The sequence below is a fragment of the Myripristis murdjan genome, chromosome 23 (genome assembly GCF_902150065.1).
Source record: "Myripristis murdjan chromosome 23, fMyrMur1.1, whole genome shotgun sequence".
Taxonomy (NCBI): domain Eukaryota; kingdom Metazoa; phylum Chordata; class Actinopteri; order Holocentriformes; family Holocentridae; genus Myripristis; species Myripristis murdjan.
This window is the reverse complement of record NC_044002.1, coordinates 12,398,138-12,418,455: the sequence shown is the minus strand read 5'-3', so window position 1 is coordinate 12,418,455 and position 20,318 is coordinate 12,398,138. Positions and strand designations below refer to the sequence as shown.

At 42.3% G+C, this 20,318-nt stretch overlaps 1 protein-coding gene across 1 annotated transcript in view; it reads left to right on the top strand.

Annotated features, from left to right (window-relative positions):
* Positions 1-476: 476 nt before the first annotated feature.
* The window catches only part of wnk1b (WNK lysine deficient protein kinase 1b), a 130,780-nt gene continuing 110,938 nt past the window's right edge, over positions 477-20,318 (top strand). Inside the window, exons 1-2 of the mRNA XM_030046489.1 lie at positions 477-1,049; positions 5,465-7,179. Of these exons, the coding sequence (XP_029902349.1) occupies positions 6,232-7,179 (948 nt within the window). The 5' untranslated portion in view covers positions 477-1,049; positions 5,465-6,231. The remainder of the gene's footprint in view (positions 1,050-5,464; positions 7,180-20,318) is intronic.

Below are 20,318 nucleotides of genomic sequence, written 5' to 3'. Positions count from 1 at the left end.
TGTGTGTGGAGGAGATGAATGAAATGAGAAATAATAATAATAAAAAAAATAACATAAATCCATTGAGGATCCTGCCCACCGTGAAAATACAATTGCCTCTAGTTTTCCAAGAAGCCATTTTTAGGCATGATGGCATGTAGGTCTGGAAGGACACTCAATGATTCAGAGGTAAATTAAAATATGGATAAGCAACTAACATACTAGTTTTGGCAAAACTTGTTTTTTTCCTTCAGGAAAACACTGATTTGTGACTGTCTCTGACTTGACCTTTTTTCAAATTGAAAATACCATTTCCAGTGCTGTACAGTATATGAGATTCGTATATGTTTGTGTTATCTTTAAATATTGAGCATGTTAAATGCTTTTTTTTTTTTTGTAATTTATTTTGAAGGCGATATCGTCTTCCGTTGTCATCCTGGGTAACGCTAGCAGACTGCACGCGCCTCTGCTCTGTTCTAAAAAGCCAACTGTCGCCTTGTCGAGTCATCGCTAGTCGAGAGTGGAGAGCAGACACAGCCGCTGTCTGCTGGCTTGAAAAGGGGGAATAACTGTGGATTACAGCGGATTAATTGCGACATAGAACCCAACAGGAGTGAAATAGAGGTCGTAAAATCGGATTGGAGGTTGATACGGATGAGGAAATTGCATCGCTGAGTGAGGCTGTTGCCTTGCGTTGCCGTTGCAGACCCGGACACAGACAGACAGAGAGAAGTACCAGAGCTACCGCGACACCAGCGAGCGAACTTGGCTTCTCTGCCCTGTGGGAGGTGTCTGTCTGTCGGCTGCGGCTCCCGACGCATACCGCCACCGCGTCGCCGCTCGGAGCTTTTGGGTGATATGGTTGTATGTTTTTTGTAAATAGCTTTCACGTCTTTCTCGGGGGTTTCAACAACCAACTGTAGCTTGAATGTGACGCACTATCTTGACATTTGTGCTGTAACGTTATTTCTGGAGCGGACCCCCCACTGCAGAGGAGTTTAAGGCTTTTAAATCAAGTTTCCACCATTCACATTTCTTCGGTACAGATAACAGCCACGCCGATGTAAGAGGTAAGAATGTATTTTTGTTTTAGCACAAAGCCTTTTCCAGAACGTGACTGTGTTGGTGGTTATCTCGTTTTTTTTTTTTTTGCCTGCAGGCAAAGTTAGCTGCATAGCCTCGTTTTCTTGTCACAGAGTTCCTCAACAGGCAAGCAGCAATGTCTCACTCGTACAAGGTTTCGCACTCCCAACTTTTTTCATGACGGAATAGCTGTAAGAAATCAGAAGGGGGACTAATTCATTTAGTACCCAATTACAACATGTCAACAGTTTAACCATTTTCCATTTCGGCCACGGAAGAATAACAATTAGCATTTATGTATCAGTCACTATAATGTCATAGCCTCTGACAGTCCCTCATGTACGTTTCCCCGGAGTCTTAATTGATTCTGCGCTCATTTTGACACAGTTCATTTCCATCCTTTTCAACAGGTTTTAATTAGCGGAGCTTGTCCAGTGGAAATTTCCCCTATTTCTCCCGCGTGTTGGCCTGGGCAATATCAATCGTGCAGATGTGGCTGATAACAAATCCAATCCATCCTGTTTTAAAAAAATGCTTCCATGCATATCGTTTATGACTAGGCTTATCTGTCATTTTGTTTGCCTGCCTGTCTGTAACCCAATTCCACACATCTGTGCATAAACACATTGCACAAATGTATCTGACCATTCAGTTTTGGCCACTCTTTATTATTTACGCAAACACTGAGATATTGGTAGGATAGGCATTATATATGCATGGGCATGTATAGGCATGGGTATAGTGTCATGGGTATATAGGCCTTTATTTAACCTAGAAATTGATGAAACAGCTAGAATAAAATGTTTGAATGTGTTTTGTAATTTCGAAAACGTGCGAAACATATTTCCAAAACATATCAGTGCAAGTTTAATTATAAAACAACTGTGATTGGCTGAGAAACGATCGAACACCTGTAACAGAATAACGTTCGTAAATTATACAATATGATATATGAGCACACACATGAGACCCCACAGCAGGTAGTGTAAATAGTAATGATAGATCATCATATAAGCACGTGTTCACATAACAGTACTGTATTATTGTGTGGTGAAGGTGCACACTGAAAGTCTGCAGGTCTTGTGCGTTCAGGTGCGGGTGGGAAGCTCCGACATCCGGGGCTTCTGAGTCCCAAAAAACGAATTCCCCATGTAATTAGCCGGACGAGACGATGGTAACTCTTCCAAAGCAAGCCAAATTCACACTACTCTTTTAGAAACAATGCTTTTTCGTGTAATTCGTCTTCAGGGTTTGATTTAGTAGTTATTCAGTGACAAAACAGCACTCCAACTCCCAGATTTTGGAGCTTCCCACCAGCACGTGAAAGCACAAGAGGAAACTACAGATTTTCCAAATTAATGCACTACCATGCAGCAATAAAGCAATAAAAACCCAGGCAGGATGTTGGATGTGATGGGATGACCTGAAATTTCAGTAACAAAATTAATGGAAACAAATTGCTCCCTGGGAGGTAGAAAAACACTTTAAACCATTAAAGAGGTGTGTCTTACTTTGGAAAATAGGAAACTAATCAAAAGTATATGTTCTTATTACACAGGTTTTACCATTATTTTATAAAAGCATTATATCAGGAGAGGCTGTGCTTTTACAGTGATTCAAGACACTGCTTTGCACTACATTATGCCTAATGATGCCCCTTAGCTGTTCTGAAATCACTATAAAATACAGCCTATCATTAATTTAACAACAGTAGTGAGTTTATTTTGAAGAGCAATAGGTCTTTAATTTTCAACCTAGTGTCCACACACCCTGTCAGCCAAACTGCATGATACAGGTATAGGTAAGCTAGCACAGTATTCTTGCTGATGTTTCACACACACACACACACACACACACACACTGGGAGGCAGGTGCTTGGATGGCCCAGTGTGGTTTTGGGGTGGAGAGATTGATTTGTGACTTGATTTGTGACTCAAATACTGTCGGTCCTTTGGACTTTTTTGGAAATAAAACATACATTTCCAAAATACAACACATCTAGTTGTCTTTTCAGCTGATGCCATTTTAATGTCTGATGTGAAACGTTATTGATCATCTCTCCATTGTGAGGTCAGAGGTCAGGCTCAGCTGTAGAGGGGGACACTTCAGCTGGACAGACAATAGTTTACACAAGGGCTTCAGTAGGGATCATCTGGTTGAAAAACAGTCTCCCTAATCACTAGGGTACCTAGTTGCCTTTAATGCCCAAATATTGTCAGGCTGCATAACTGAGGGATTAGTTTAGGCAAGACCTGAGAAAACGTTCACTGCTCAATATTATACAAACAACTCAGTGCTGTTATTGTTGCTTTTAACAACTAATCTGTAAGTTTATCTACATTTGTTCTCTTCAGCTAGTTTTATATGTAAAGACGCTGTAGGCAGATCGTTATATAAAAACTGCAGGAGTATCCTGTCAGCCAAGGAACATAACCATGTAATCACAACTTCTTGGGTTCAAATCCTGCGTGGGATTTTTTTTTTTTTTTGGCATGTCATCCTGTCTCTCAACCCAACATTTCCTTTTCTTTTTATTGTGACCTATCCAGTAAAAGCAAAATGCCTAAAAAGAATGAATAGGCCAAACAGAATTCTGGTATGGTTGTCACAGTACTAGAATTTCTAACTTTAATACAATACCCAGTTAAATATCAATATTCAAGACCATTTTCGATACCACAGAGGGAAAAAAAAGGGGCGCAAAAATAGATTTCATCTGGGATTACAAACAAAAGTCTTGTTAAATTAGACTTAAAACCAAAATTATTTAACTTAGCAACCCAATCGTAGAAATTTGAAGTGACTGTTTGTATTTGTGTATTAATAATTTAATATACAGTAGAGGGGTCGTATGCTGTAATGCACAACAGCATCTCACTACTGAATAGTTTTTTCCAATTAAGACCCAACTCAGCTGTTACTCAGGCAGACCTGATAATTTTATGTAGGTTAGCTTAACCCAAGACAGGCGTGGGGCAGGAAACATTGCACTGACACTGCATTGGATCTTGAGTGACCCATTCTGTCATTAGGTTAGCTTAACCAAAATAGGCTGACATGCTGGGTAACATTAAACAACAACATATTGTGTAACATAAAAAAACAAACAAACAGACAAAAAAACAAACAACAACAAAAAAAACAATTACTTTTACTTTTGGCAGTACACTCCCAAAAGTAAAAGTATTAAACTAACCGGAAATAACCTGAGACGATTATCCAGATGGAGAATCAGTTATCTGTAGGCTATATCTAAGGCAACTTGCAAACCCATTCCTCCAAAGATGACCACATATTCTTCTGAAAACTGTTTTGCATAAAGACTTAATGCAGTTTGCAATGTAATGCATTTGTAAATTGTTCCCAGAAATGCATTTAACTTCTGTGGAAGGTTGTCTCTCTGGCAGCACTCTGTTTTTGCACCCCCCTCAACCTCCCCTCCCTTGGTGTCTCATGCTAAGCTGCTGAATTGCACAGAGTAGCCTAACCTTGAGGTCAGTCAGGCTGTGGTGATTCTGCTCTAAATTTGGAACATGGAACAATTAGGCCCACACTGCACTGCATCACTCTACTGCTCTAACTACACAGGGGGTGACTGAAGGGAGGCGGTGTTGGGTTGTGATCCTGGAATGGGATGGTCTCTTTTGTTAACAGCAGCTTCACTTAAGTCTAAAATTTCTCAAACCCAAATCAGTAATGAGAGTTTTATGTGTACACAGATCTTTACGCTAATTTACGCTAATTCCCTAAACTCTGAAATAAAGATAAGCTAATGATCATGTTTTTCAAGAATATGCCTTCTGAGGGTGACCCAGGCCCAGACCATAAACAGAAATTCCACCTGACCTGACCCAGAACAGTTCAGCCTAGTTGTGTCTGGTCATGCTTTGGCTTTGAATCCCAGACTGCATTGTTAACCGAGTGTGACTCATCACACAGCTGCCTTTGTGTACTAGATTTTAAGGTAAAGGTTACTGAACAAAGTATTTTACCGCATATCCTTCTTATTGTTATCTGAATTTTAGGCAGATCTTGTTATAATACAGTGTAAGCCATTTTTGTTCTCTCCAGTGCAAGAAACTCTACTTTTCAGTCCTCTAGCCACAAATTTACTAACTGTTTTCATTATTTTACCAACTACTATGTTTTTGACCTAATTTATACAACCACAACCAATATTCTGGCAGTGTTTGGCCTGCGTTCTTTTCCCACACTGTTCGCATCATTTATACCAGAAGAGGACGTGACTAGCCACTTTGGCATCATTTCGGGGTTTTATCAAGTTGGACTGTGTTAGTTATTCTAGCTGGTGAATTTTCGAATGTACTTGTGACTGTGGTGTTGCAGATAAAAAAAGGATGGGTTTATGTCCTCACTGATCCCTCTCTCCTTTTCCTTCCAGTGACAAGGACTGAACCAGACAAAGCTGGGCCAGGCTAGGCCAGGCCTGGCCTACCTAGCCTTCTCTGTGGCCCTACCAGGCCAATTCAAAGACTTCTGCAGGGAATTCTGCCTTCAGCAAGAGGAGGTGGTTCTAGTCTGTTCTTACAAGTACTTACAAGGCCCCCAAGCTCAGCAGATTCCATACATAATTTGTCTTAGGACGTCTCAGGAGGTAGCATTGTTCTGCTAGAGCTCCAGTCCTTCCATGTCGTGGTGGTTCCTCTCTGGATGTTGGCAGCAGGATGGACGCAGGTGTTGATTTGACGAGTGTCACCGTGTTGCAGCACTTGTGCCCCCCCTCCTTCGACTGCATCTTCTCCTCTTTTGCACCCTTTTCTTCATCCATCAGTAACAGAAAGCCCCTTCCTCTCTCCTGGGGCCCCCCTGCCCCTGAGCGTTGCAGAAAAGGGACCTGTAGAAACTGTAGATTGTTTTGTTGAAACAACAAAACTTGTAAAAGGAAGGAGGCTTAATAAATCCTCACTTACAAACTCCAGCAAACAATCAAGATCGGGTCGTTCAGTTGATTTAATATTTGGTTTTTGTTGCCCATCCCCATCCCTCTTTTTTCTTGAGTTTGATCAAAAGGTGGACAACTTCCCCATTGGAAAGGAGACTTGCTGGTCGAGATTTATGTACAGGTACATGTAGTTTAATGATAGGTTGGTCTGAGTCTTTATTTATATTTTGTAAATTCTCCTTTTTTGTTTTTGGCCTTGGTGAAGAATGTCGGAAAGCAATAGCAGCAGCAAAGCAGTGAAATTCATTGCCCCTGCCCCCCCTCCTCCTTCTACCTCCCCTTGTCTGTCACCCCAGACTCCCCACAAGACTGTGAACGGTTCTGCTAGCTCAGATTCACACGTGGTGGAAAAGCTTGGTGGTCACCAAGAGGTCAGACGTCGGCGACATACAATGGACCGAGACTCTAAAACAGCTGAGCACCGTTTCTTTCGGCGCAGTGTCATCTGCGACTCCAACGCCACAGCTTTGGACCTGCCCAGCAAGGCGACCATGATACTCACCTCACCTCCAGACTGTGAGGGGCCCTCCAGCTTTTTCCTCCCACAGCCCTCAGGGCCTGGACCTGGTGTACACGAGGCTAAAGATGTGGAGGCATCTAGAGCACCCTGTTTGCAAAGTATGACCTTGGAACCCAGTCTTGGTGGGGCAGTTGCAGAGGAGCACCCAGATGCTGGTGAAGATTTAGGTGTTGGTGTTATCATGACTGCTGTTACCAGTGATAGCAGCACTGACTGTAGTGCAGGTGGAGCAGCAAAAGAGCCAAGCCCGACAGTATTGGATGTTAGCGACAAGACAGTTAGTAAACAACCTGATGTTATGCTGCCTCGTGGAGGGTCAGAGGAGAAACGACAGGTGGTAAAAGATAGGAAAGTAATAGAGCCTAAAGATGAATGTAGCAGTAGTAGTCCTACAGAGGAGAAAGAGAGGGAGACAGAGGAGGGGAAGGAACAAGCCAAGACACGGGCAGAGCAGAGAGAGGCAGAGAAACGAGTGCAAGAGGATATAGAGGAGGTGGAAACAAAAGCCGTAGGGACGTCGCCGGATGGACGCTTCCTGAAGTTTGACATCGAGATCGGAAGAGGCTCCTTTAAGACGGTATACAAGGGATTGGATACTGAGACTACTGTGGAAGTGGCCTGGTGTGAACTACAGGTAGGTCCAGGCTCATTGAACTAATGCGCCGTTAATATCTATGCTCTGTTTTTCCTTCTGTTTATCAGTATAGCTCTCTAAATTGTCATTTTTAAGTTCTGAGTATGAAGTGACTGTGGGGTGTATTCAGGGATGGGTTTTACTTATCATTTTGTAGTATTTATTCTATGCGCTATTTTTACTTTGAGTTATTCAGGTACCTGACATGTGAGAACTTCCTGTTCACTCTAGATGCTTTCCTGTGGAAATGTCAGGGTTCATGGAATGTGATAACAATCTGACATTAGCAGAGATTACATCTTAAGTGGCATACTTGCATTTGCACATATGTCAGAATAATTTTTCTCTATTATTATAGATAGTGTTTGATAATACAGTGACAATTTTTTTCAGTGTGGAAGGGCACGACTCACATGAGCAGGCAGCAAAGTGACACACAAGGCCAAGAATGTATTCATGTTTCCTGGCAATGAGATGTTCCTCTGTGACTAATGTAGCAGTACTGAGGCAACTCTTTTAGTGCTGATGCTCCAAATGTATGACTGTGTAAAGTTACTGATGAAGCTGGTTTTGGTTTATTTGTCTCAATTTAAGTTGCTTTGATTTTGGCACATCAGTTGTCTTATTCATGTGACTCTAATGTAAAGGCTTTTATCGTGAACAGTTGTGGATTTTGCCTCACATTCAGATCACCACCACTTTCATTGTTCAAATTAGCAGCTAATGAGTAGGAACATGCTGAAGCAATCGTCATCCCCCATAAATATGCAGTCCGGCTCTTGGCCAATCAGTAACAGATAATATTGCATTGGGCTTATAGGATTGACTTTATCTTATGAATAACACTTGGCTAACTTGTCATTAAAGTTTTTTTTTAATTTTGCCCTGTAATTGTAGTGCTCCTCTGGGCCAATCATTTTAATTAAGCTAGAACATAGTGTTGAGATAATAGCCCCAGGTTTCACCAAAGTTTAATCAGTGGGATCTGAGATATTGTATATGACTGACAGACAGACTAGCAAATGGGCAAATAGATGGAGAATAATCTATAGTCCCCAGTTTTATCATGGTGAAAAACTAGGCAAATTTTTATTTTCCATTTGATATTTCTTTTAAGTAGTCATATCTCTTTCATAGCTTCAGCCCTAAGAGAGCAACTTCTTAAGCTTATTTGGAGAAACTCCATGCCCTCACTTTGGCTCAGGTGCTCTCATGTTGTTCACAGTTTAGTTTTTTCCTTGTTGCATCCCTGCAGAAAACCTGCTCTGTGTCTCTAGCATTAACGGTTGAGGTAATATATGTGTGAACGGATGCTGTGGTGCATGAGATTACCTTTGCCACACGTTGCATAAATCAGTAGTGTGTGACAAGGAGGATGTATGCTAAACAAACAGGGCCTGAAATTAACCGTAAACTTGTGGGTTTGATTGGGTGATGGCTCTGGGGATTTGACCTACATGCTTCATAAACCTACTTATTTCTTGTTCAGGGTGTCTACAGGATGTGTGAGTTTGTAGTGTGGTGGTAGTGAAGAAGTTGTAATGAGAAGCTTTCCAGTTCAAATTCCAACCCATGTGGCAAAATCAGGGTAAATAAAATCACACTGTCTGTATTAGTGCCTCATATCTAAATCACTACAGATGATGTTACCTTGAGCACGGAAGATAAGGCCCAACTGCTCCATTGGCCAACACTAGAAAACTATGGTTGAACTGGGCAGTTCCCAGTGTGAGTGCTTTGATCTGTATGAATGTGAAGCAGACACTTTCTGAAAATAAGTGTTCATTCTTAGCAAACTGTCTACAGATAAATAAAGGGTAGAAAAATTGTGTCACTGCGTGATGAATAAGTGGCTGGTGAAGTATGAAACATGAGACAGGATGGCACGCAGTTCACCACAGGATGCTGTTGCTACACTCTGGTCTGCTGCTGCAACTTCTGCTGTATGTGTGTGTGTGTGTGTGTGTATGTGTGTGTGTGGTACTGAGAGAAAGAGAGATGAGAGAAGTTGTACTGTAGTTGTTTTGTGTGCATAGGGGTTAGAGAGAGATAGAGAAATAAAGTGAAGAAAATTGAGAGAGCCTTTGCAGGTAGTCTTGTTGATGAGTAGACATAGGCAGAGACAGAGGTGTTCTAAAGTTGGAAATGTGGGCTAACAGTCTTGGCTGGTCATATGACATTGAGGGTACAGGCTGAGCTGAGGTTTTAGTGGAAAACAGCTACAAGGACTCACGTGGAATTGCTTGGCTTGATGTCTAAACACTGGCAACTGGGCCAAACATGCAAGATATATTTTTTTCATATTTTTTAAAATATATAAAATAGAAATAATGCATGTGTTTTTCATGGTTTGTTTTTGTGCTGGTGGAGGGTGAAAGGAAAGATGATCTATATATAACATGTAAAATGTCATAAATCAAGCAGAGCAAATTAATTTTCATGGATTTTCACACAGAAAAATGGTGGACACCTGTTACCCCAAACAAATGGCAAATGTTTAGTGCCAGATGTTTATTGTGCTCATTCAAAATAACAGAATAGAAACCATGACCTGTTTGCCTCAGAAGCAAGAAGTAGGCTGTCCCTGAATGGCCCTGTAGTGGAAAGGATAGTTTTGGGGGCAGTAGTGGAAATTGACCCAACATGTAGCCCTTTACTGGAAATCAGGACAGCTCTGTTTTGGCTTAGTGGACACCAGGCTAGCCCTATATGGCCTTGTGGTTGAAACCAGGCGCGTCCTGCTTGACCCTGTGTTAGAGACCTGGCTAGCCCCATTTGTTGCTGTTGTGGGGACCATGCTAGTCCTGTCTGGTTATGAAGTTGAGACCAGATCACCTGAAAGTCAGGCAAGTCAGATAAGCTAGTATTGCACAATTAAAGTTTTCTTAAGAAAATCTTATGTGTCTGTATTTGTCTGTGTTAGGCTCTTTCCTGTGAGAGAAGGCTACATGGCTGTTGTCCTGTCAGCCACATCGTGAGAAATGCCTTGTGTCCTTCTAAATCCCAGGAGCTAAAATCAGCCTGCATCTGATGCCCTGTACCTAGGAGACACTCTCTGTGTCATACTTTTTTTCTTTCTCTTGCTTTCTCTCTGTTTCTGTCTCTGCTTGTCAAGGCGTGAAGGTTACACACTTTCACACTTGAGACCTGCACAGTTGTACTGCAGCAAAGCACTGCTCCATCCTTCCTCCCAAGAATGTTTACTCTGCTGCTATATTACTAAATTTTCTGTAGTATTGGTGGTGTTTGTTGTTGTGGTTGTTTTAAAATAAATTCTGTATTAATCTAAAGTTTGAGATAGCTTAAACATGAAAAGATGAAAAAAGATGCAATATAGATTCAATGCTTGAGCGTAGCACACTTTCATACAATTAACTGCTGGTTGCAATTGAAATTCCTACACTTGCCATGTTATTGAACCCATTCTGAACATTCAAAATGATGATGCTACCCCAGTTCATGATTTTCATTGGGTAGTTCTCCTATGGAGCTCCCAGCACAACTAAGTCGCATGCAGCTGAAGGTTTGTATATTGCCACTGGACTTTTTTTGTGATGAGTTGTGTGTGCTGTGCATGTGGGTTCATGGAGTTGACATTATCACTGAGCTAGTGGCTGTAGCTTGCAACTCCTGAAAGCTCTGTGCTCCAGAGCATCTGTTTAGAAACCGCCAACAAAACAAGGGCTCAAGTTTTTGGGACTCTGGATGGTGTTGATTTGTATATGCCATTACTAACATTCCAAATATTTCTAAATAAAACAACAACAAAAACAACAACAACTGGGGCTATAATTTTGACATTATAACCATTTTTTCCACCTACTTTCCACAAATTGTCTCAGGTATCATATCATGGATTGTTGACACCAGGGTGGGAATTATACCACAGCCATGACAGCCATGGCCGTCGTTGCCCCTCGCTCTGACCGTAGTGCCCTGAAAATAATTGTACCCCTCAAAGCCAATTTGGCCGGTGTGCTCCAAGCAGTCAGTCTCTCAAGGTTATCATGGATGCAAGAAAATGGGGGATAAAAGTGAATCCCGACCCAAAATGAATTGAATTTCTGCTCATGTTGGTTTGAAGCAATGCAATGTTTTGCATGCGCGCGCAACCATTACAAACCAACTTTACAAGTCTGTGAAACGAGTTCATGTCAGTTCGCATCTGAGGGGACCGCGAGAGGCCATGCACGCCCCACCACCAGGTAAAGGCCAATTTATGGTTCTGCGGATACTAGACGCAACGCGCACGCAGTTGCTATGCAGATGGTGTGTGCCTCTTCATGCTTCTGCGTCCTATCGGTCTAGTACGCTAAGCAATTCCCCGCCGATATATTATTATCGGTGGGGAATATTGTTACCTACACTGACAAGCCTTTTCAAAAACCTTATTTGTGGCATTGTAAATAAACAGTCATGTTTTTGCAAAACTTACTTGTTTTATTTTCTCAAACAAATAGTGAAAAACAAGGTGCAAAATAACTGAAATGTGCACCTTAAGTACAAATTGTGCAAAAGAATTGAAATGCGCAAATCAATACATACAAAAGGTGCAAAGTAGTGAGGTGAAAACTATCGGAATGTGGTACTGCAGCAGGCAGTGAAGCCGGAGGGGCGAAATGACGGACATGATGTAGTTCGGCAGACTATGCTGCATTCCATTGTCCTCGCTTCGCCTCAGACCACAGCGTGCTAGTTGGATAGTTGGCAAAATAAGCCTGACCCAATCAAAGACTTCTGTTAATACCGCATAGACGTGTCATTTTGACAGTTCTGCAAGGTAATCTGCTTCATTGCTAGTTTCTCGTTAGGTTACGAACGTAATATTTCTTTTTATCCTACAATAACTTAAATTTAAGACATTTACCGGTACCAAGACACAAGCCTAAATTTATTGTATTAAAAAGGTTGGCTAAACAAATGAAATGTATTGCTATGAGCTATTTAATATTAAAAAGTGAAACTTATGTATTTTGTATGATGTTTTTTTTGTTTAATTGTATGAAGTCATGATGTTTATTCATAGCATAGGTTACAAGTCCACGCATTTTACTCAATGGCCTTGGTGCCCTGGCATGTGGCCTTAATGCCCTAAAAAAAGTTTCAACACCACAGGCCAAATGGCCTTGCCCCTAAAATTGTGTAATTCTCACCCTGGTGACACTGCGGTTTACTGTTATACTGATTAAGGTTACATTGCACTACAGCTGAATGAATGCAGAGTAGACTGGCTGACACAGTCATTACTTTAACCTGACTGTGTTATTTAATCTCCATGGATTATTGGAATGAAATGTTTCAAACTGTCTGTGTTACATAAAGGTATTGAAAACTCTGCTGATTCCATGCATGCAGACATAAGCAGTTATCAGAGCCTGATGGTAGTACTTGTGTGTGTGTGTGTGTGTGTGTGTGTGTGTGTGCGCGTGCGCGCGCGTGCATGCAACTTTACTCCTACCATTCTGCCACATGTCAGCAGTTGCTCAGTCAGCTCTGACACACATACACACACATATTGACATCCAACCACACTCACTTACTGGGTGGGCATGGCAACTGGAGAGCTGTGGGAGTCAGGAGCATCTGGAACTTGTCGGCCCTGTGTGTGTGTGTGTGTTTGTGTGTATGTGTGCATGTGGTGGGAAAGTGCTTCAGTCCTTCTGACCCTGTAATATGCATGTGTAACCATGTTTGTGAGTTTGGGTTGCTGATATTCTGATGTGGATGTGTATTCTGATGTGGAGAGTTAGATGGTTGATTTAGAGAGAGGAAGAGAAAAGGAGGAGGAGGTCGAGAGTCAAGGGTCACCAGTAACTTAGCTAATGTCACTTAAGCTTGGAGGAATGAATAGATAGATAGATGTAGAGATAGAGGTGGGTGGGGAGAAAGAGGAAGAAGGTCACCCAGTAGCTTATCTCAAGGTGCCTAGTTTGACAGAATGCTTGATGGATAGGGACAGAACAGACTGACATCTTTTGCTTGGAATGTGTGGAAAAATAGGGAAGGGAAGGATTTGGGTCAGCCTCATCTTCATTTAATAACTGGCAAACAGAAAATATAAGAAATGAGGAAAAAATGCAAAGTTCATAAGTAAAGTATGGATTAGGCACTCAATCACAGCATATTTAACTGAGAACAGAATTACACACACACATACAGACACTGTTAAACACAATAGAAGGGGCAGATGAAAAGAAGAGAATGAGGTATATATAAGATGGGCACGAAAGAATAAGTAAAGGGAAGAGGAAAGCAGGGAGGGAAAGTTAAGTCCTAAAGGAGTGGAAGGAGGGAGATGGAGGGATGAAGGTCAAACGACGGCCTTGTTGTGTCAGAGGTGGCGCACAGGAGCCTGTCCAGGGTTAGACAATGTTTGGTTCAGGGAGAAAGTTGGACAGGGAGAGGTAAAGACCAAGGAGAAACTGGAAGGAGTAAGATGCAACAAAGTGATGGAGAAGCTTCGTCTTTGAGCAGGAGGTCAGGGAGGACAAGGAGGATAAGGGAAAGAGAAGAAAGAGAGATGAGGTGTGGAGAAAGGAGAGGCTAGAGGCGGGGAAAGATGAGAAGGAGTTAGGAGGAACAGCGAGATGAACAACAGGGGAGTGCAGAGAGAAGGGAGAAAAGGGGGGGTGCATTGTGAGAGAAAAGACTAAGGAAATGGAAATGAAAAAGAAGGGTGGGAGAACAGGGACAGGAGCAGAGAAGCTCACAGGGAAGAGGGACTGTGTGTGACCTTAGGCTCTGAGCTCCACTTGGCATTCAAAGACCTTGAAATTTCTCTCTCAACAGCAACACAAGGCGGATTACCCCCCTCCCCACACCACACCACACACACACACACACACACACACACACACACACACACACACACACACACAACCTTCCACACACACACACACACACACACACACACACTTTTGGGGGCTTCAGGCTCTGCTTCAATAGCAGGTCATTCAATCGGTGCCATAAGAGGGAGGCTGGCCTCTCAATTCAGAAAGCTGTGTTGGCATGTGGAAGTACAGCACTGGTGCTGAATATTTTGTGTCCGTAGTGTCATAAAAATTTACATTAGTTTTTTTTTCATGTATTTAAAATAGTTTATACCAAAATTATGTCACATAGTCCCTAACATAAACAAAATGTCGGTAGAATTGAGTTAAATTGAATCGACTTGAACTGAATTGAATTCAAAGTGCTCAGGATATTTATCAAGTTTTGTTAAGTTATATTGTCTGCCACTGTGTTTTCTTGTGTTTGCTTTATGACTGTAATGCTTGTAATTGCTCACTGTGCTGATGCCTATTGCACACCTGTCTGGCCAGGAATGGGGTCTCCTCCCTTGGTGGTCCTTCTCAAGATTTCTTCCTTTTTTCCAGTTCAGCTGGGGTTTTTTTGAGGGAGTTTTTTCTTGCCTGCTATGAGGATTAAGTCAGGTGGTGTTGTTCTGTTTGTTGTAAACAGATGGGCATGTAAAGGCCTTTGAAACTGTTAACAGTGATATTGGGCTGTAAATAAACCTGAACTTGAACTTGAATTTGATCATACCATTTGAGATATGGATTATGTTTGTTTAGCAGGCATTGCAAATAATTTGTCCCCAACACATGTCCTGTGAACAGTACATAGTCTATTTTATTTGATCCTTATGCAGATTGCCATGCTTATCCTGAGATTGCCTCATTACCAAGCAACTATTTTTTTTTATTAGAATCTGGAAAACATCATTACTCCAAAAAGATGTTGGTATTTCATACATTTGATTCACACTCTGAGTCCTGAGTGAGGTAGGTGTCTTCACTAGGTCACATGGCTGTAGATGGGTACTGACCCACTAGACCACCCTGCCACCCGGTTCCATCATCAAATCCTACATGTAAATATCTTGAGTTGGACTCAATATCTGCTTATACACTTGGAAGGAACATAGCACAATGTGCAGCCTTTGTTATATTGAAAGAATAAACATCCACAGATTATTCCATGGGAGAAGCACCAAGGTGGAATGCTTATACTTTCCAGAGGTTCAGATTTCCCTGACAAATCAGCAAGCTGCAGCTGTGTCAAGCCCTCACTGACACTCTTAGATGGATTGGAAATTGTGTTTGCAATTAAAATGCTTTCTCGTAAATGTTTTAAATGTTCGCTAAAAATAATTTACAAGTTCCCTCTTCCTCATTAGCAATTAGGCTACAGCTTATACATGTTCCCATATACGTGTGTGTGTGTGGGTCATATGTGTATGCATATGCTGGAGCTAGCTTTGGGGCTTTAACTTATTTATCAGGCAAAGTCTCTATGCAGATTAGTTCAATGGTTTAATTATGGAAAACTTCTTAAGGGCAAACCAGCAAATATGTCTTCAAATAACTTGCAAAATATTTACTGTCTTTTTAACATAATAGAGAGATGGTTCTGTGGACTGACAGTAGTTTAACAAACAATTGAAACAGGGATATATGGCTGGAGGGCGCAATGGGACGTCAGCATCACACAAATGCTGACAGACACTGGCTGGGGCCGGTCAGTCTGTCTACCCTGTCGGCCATGTTGGCATCCAGCCATCATTATGACAACCACCACAAAATTAGAGGTCTTACTCCTCACTTACATCTGTTTGGTTGTTAATTAATAGTGAATGTGGCCTCTTAACTTTGGAATCCACTAGTCACACTGGCCACTGGGCAAATAGGTTAGTTTCATGAAAGTTGCTGAGAATCCATGTCAAAGTGAGGGCACAATAGCCCCTAATGCCCTTCAAACACACACACACACACACACACACACACACACACACACACACACACACACACACACACACACACACAAAACTTTATTCCCTAGTGTCTTCAGGGCACTGTAGCTCATAAAGAGCCAACATTTTACACACATAGCATTCTCCTCATTCAAAGCCTGACACACCCGCACACCAGTACACACATACACACAGCTAGATGTTTCGTTCAGACATGTAAAGCCCCAAAGCCCAGCCAGTCAGATTTATGTGCGAGTGATAAAACAGTAAAATGCCGCAGGACGAGGTCGTTCAGTGTTCAGCTCTGATGTGGGATAATCTAGAGATGACAGAGGGATAAGAACAGGGCAAGGAGGAAATCTCTTTTTCATTCTCTCTGCTGTTCATTCACTTTCTCTCTCTGTCTTTCTTCTGTGCTCTCGCTTTGTCTTTCTCCCTCAATTTTCTGTCATGCTCTCTCTCTGTCTCTCATATTGTCAGTAGCCAGCTGTGAGTAACAAAGGAAGGGGGACAGAGAGGCTGACACTTCCTCATATGCAAACCAACCCTGTCCTTCCTTTTCTGTGTGTGTGTGTGTGTGTGTGTGTGTGTGTGTGTGCGCGTGTGTATATATGTGTGTATATGTGTGTGTATGTGTGTGTGTGTGTGTGTGTGTATGTGTGTGTGTGTATGTGTATGTGTGTGTGTGTGTGTGTGTGCGTGCGTGCGTGCGTGCGTGCGCGCACCAGAGTTTCCCCTAAGGCTGAATCGTAAGGTCAGGCCACCCTGCCTATGAGAATTTCATTTGTATTGATTTCAGTGGAAAGTAGAAGTGTCATGTTAAGTGCCCGATTCATGGAATGTCATTGGTACACAGTGTTTCTAATAAACCAAAACCAAAAGACATGTAAATGTCTGTGTGTGGAGTCATTCTAATACAGTTTAAAATATGACGTTGTCTGTTTTTTTTTCCCCATGGGGGTTTAACATTTTATCATTCACACATAAATCTGTCTGGCTTGGCCTTGGATATCTGTGTTGACCATCTAGCTGTGTGTGTGTGTGTGTGTGTGTGCGTGTGTGTGTGTGTGTGGAGAGGAAGATTTTCCTGACCTTTCTCTCTCCCACTTTCTGTGTTTATTTAGGAAAAAGAAGCATTTCCAATTCTTAATTTAAGACTGTGTGTATGTGTGTGTGTGTGTGTGTGTGTGTGTGTGTGATGAATAGAGAGGGAAGTGTTTTGGCACCTAGTTCTAAATAAAATCATCCAGTGAATGAACAGAGAGAGACTTAAGGATGCTTTAGAAATTTCTGAGGCTGCACTGATGATAGGCTGCATGTATATCTCTCTGCGTTTATGTCTAACTGGGGCTGTGCAGGATATTGTGTTCATGTTTATGTGTAGAGAGGGATAGAAGATATATGTGTGTGTGTTGGTGCATATGTATATTTGATGGTGAGAGTGTGTGGTTGAATTGGAGGTCTGTCTTGTGTGTGTGCTTTTGACTCATGGACAGGACATGTGTGTGCGTACAGTTGATCCAGGGATTGTGTGTGTTTGTGTGTGTGTGTGTTTTGGGGTGAATCGAGGACAGTGGGTGCAGATGCTCGATGACTTGCTGAGTGAGACATGATGACATACATAGCTTGCGCTCTCTCTGTTTTCTCTATTCTCTTTCTTTTTCCTGCCTCTTTCAGATTTACTCTCGCCAACCCCTCCCTTTCTTTATCTCCTCCGTCTATTTCTGCTCTTCTCATCATTTCTTTCTCTTTTTCTCTACCTTAATCTGCCACTTTGCCTCTATCTCGTTCTCTCTCCCTCTTTTGGTCTCTCTCTTTCCCTCCTCCCCTCCAGCACCACAATTTCACACAGATTAAAATGGAGGAGCAGCTTTCTGTCTGATTCTTCCTCCCCTCCTCCTCCACCGCTGCTTACTCATTCACACCCTCGCTCCATCATTGATCTCCTTTGTAATCGCTCCAGTTTGAAGATTATTTTTAAGGCATCTCTGCGTCTTCAGATAGTAGAGTGTAGAGAACCGCAGTGTGTGGTAGACACAGAGGAGGATGGAGGAACTGTATTTGAACCCACAATATCACTGTGTTTTAATTCTGAAATGGTACAGTAAAAACACACACATAGCCTACACATACCAGTAGGCTGATTGAACACTAGTGTGTGCACCTGACTAGATAAAAGAGGATTCTTTTCCCCCCTTGTTATATTAATTATTTTTTGGCAGGGAGCTAAACAATACCAGAGCCCGTCTACGACGAGCCTTGCTACTCTCCATTAACCCCCAAACACTGTCTTTAAATCCATCTAATCACGTAAAAAATCTGGGCGTCATTTTTGACTCTGAGCTCAATTTTATTCCACACATTAAAAATGTTACAAAAACAGGATTTTATCATTTAAAGAATATAGCCAGAGTCCGCCCGTTTCTCTCTCGGGCAAATACAGAGATGCTGATGCATGCTTTTATCTCCAGTCGTATTGACTATTGCAATGCCCTGCTTTCTGGTCTTCCTAAAAGAAACATCACAAATTTACAACTTCTACAGAACTCAGCTGCACGAGTGCTGACGAGGACCAGAAGGCAGGCGCATATTACACCGGTTTTAGAATCACTGCATTGGCTCCCTGTATGTTTCAGGATCGATTTTAAGGTTCTCTTAATAGTTTTTAAATGTCTTAGGGGTCTTGGGCCTTCTTATCTTTCTGAATTGCTTTTACGTTATGAACCCTCGCGGACCCTCAGGTCCTCCGACACCGGCCTGTTATGTATTCCCAGAGTTAAAACACGAACACACGGTGAGGCATCTTTCCAGTTTTATGGCCCCCGATTGTGGAACAGCCTGCCGGAGGACCTGAGGGCCGCAGAGAACGTGGATATTTTTAAAAATAGGCTCAAGACCCACCTCTTTAATTTGGCTTTTAACCCATGCTCTTAATATGCTCTTCCTTTTAACCTGACTTTTTATTTAATGTTCTTTTTATACCCTATACCTTTTGTTTTGGCTCTTACCTAAATGTTCTTATATGTTTAATCATGCTTATTTTAGCTTTTACTGATGTTCTTATATATTTTTACTTTATATGTTTTTATTTCTTTATATACTTTTTTATATTCTTATTTTATATGTTTTCATACTTTTATCCCATATATCCAGTGTTTCCTCAGTGGGGGCCCTCTGCGCTGGGGGATGTTCTCGGCTGGGGCTGGGATGTCTCTTCTCGTGGGGCACACCAGCTGGGGTGGGTGGGGGCTCTGTGGCTCTGTGGCAGTGCCCCGCTGCGGTGCCATGGGTCCTCTGCCTACTTGTGGCTTGGTGGGCCCCTGAGCTGTGGCGTCCTGGCCTGGGCCGTGGGCAGCCCCCAGCGCAGATGGCAGCGCTTCCTGACCTGGTTCCTCTGTACTCAGCCAAACAAACATTATGTGTGTGTATGTGTGTGTGTGTGTGTGTGTGTGTGTGTGTGTGTGTGTGTGTGTGTGTCGGTGTGTGTCGGTGTGTGTCTGTGTGTGTGCGAGTGTGTGTGTGTGTGTGTGTGTGTGTGTGTGTGTATCTATGTGTGTATATAAGAGAGAATCGTGGGGTGGGGGTTTAGAGGTTGGGGTGGGGAGGGGGGAGGGGGGGGGTGTTTTTAACATGTAAAGCACTTTGTGCTACATGTCATGTATGAAAAGTGCTCTACAAATAAAGATTGATTGATTGATTGATTGTATCAAACTTGGTTGCAGTTCCACCGTAATTCCACTGGGGGGTGATCGCGGGCGAGTGCAGAATGAATGGGGCTCTATGGAGCTAAACGGCTAAATTTGTCGAGGGATCCCACTTGATGGCACCCGAAGACCAAGAGAAACAGGAAACACCACTCTTAAGGAGGACTTTTCTATCAAAGTTGATATTTGTGCATACAGAGAATGTCTAGTATAGCACAGGCGGGCTCTCTCGAGTGTCTCCGTCTGCTCTCCGGAGACGGGCTCTGGAAATCGCCGTAAAGCAGCACCTCTCGATGTGTGACGTCATCACACTTTTTGAACGGCTTTTTAGAACATATAGGTGAACTTAAAAAATCCAATATTCAGCTGAGTGTATTTTTTTAGCCCCCCCTTTTGAAAACGGTATTCAAATTAGAGTTCTCATATTCTGCCCGAACCCGACCCGACCCGGGTCGGGTCGGGCCTAAAATTTACGTGAATTGGGCGGGTCGGGTCGGGCTTCGGGTTCTGTGGGGGATTTTTTTTTTTTTTTTTTTTTTTTTTCCTAAATAAAAAAATAGAATTATGTGTTCTGTTATTGATTATGACGTTTCATTTTTATGTGACTGGTGGAGAGAGTGAGAGACTGGATTGGATTTGGAGGCTAAACTTTCAGTGACAGACAACCAGCTGTGCGAGCGCAG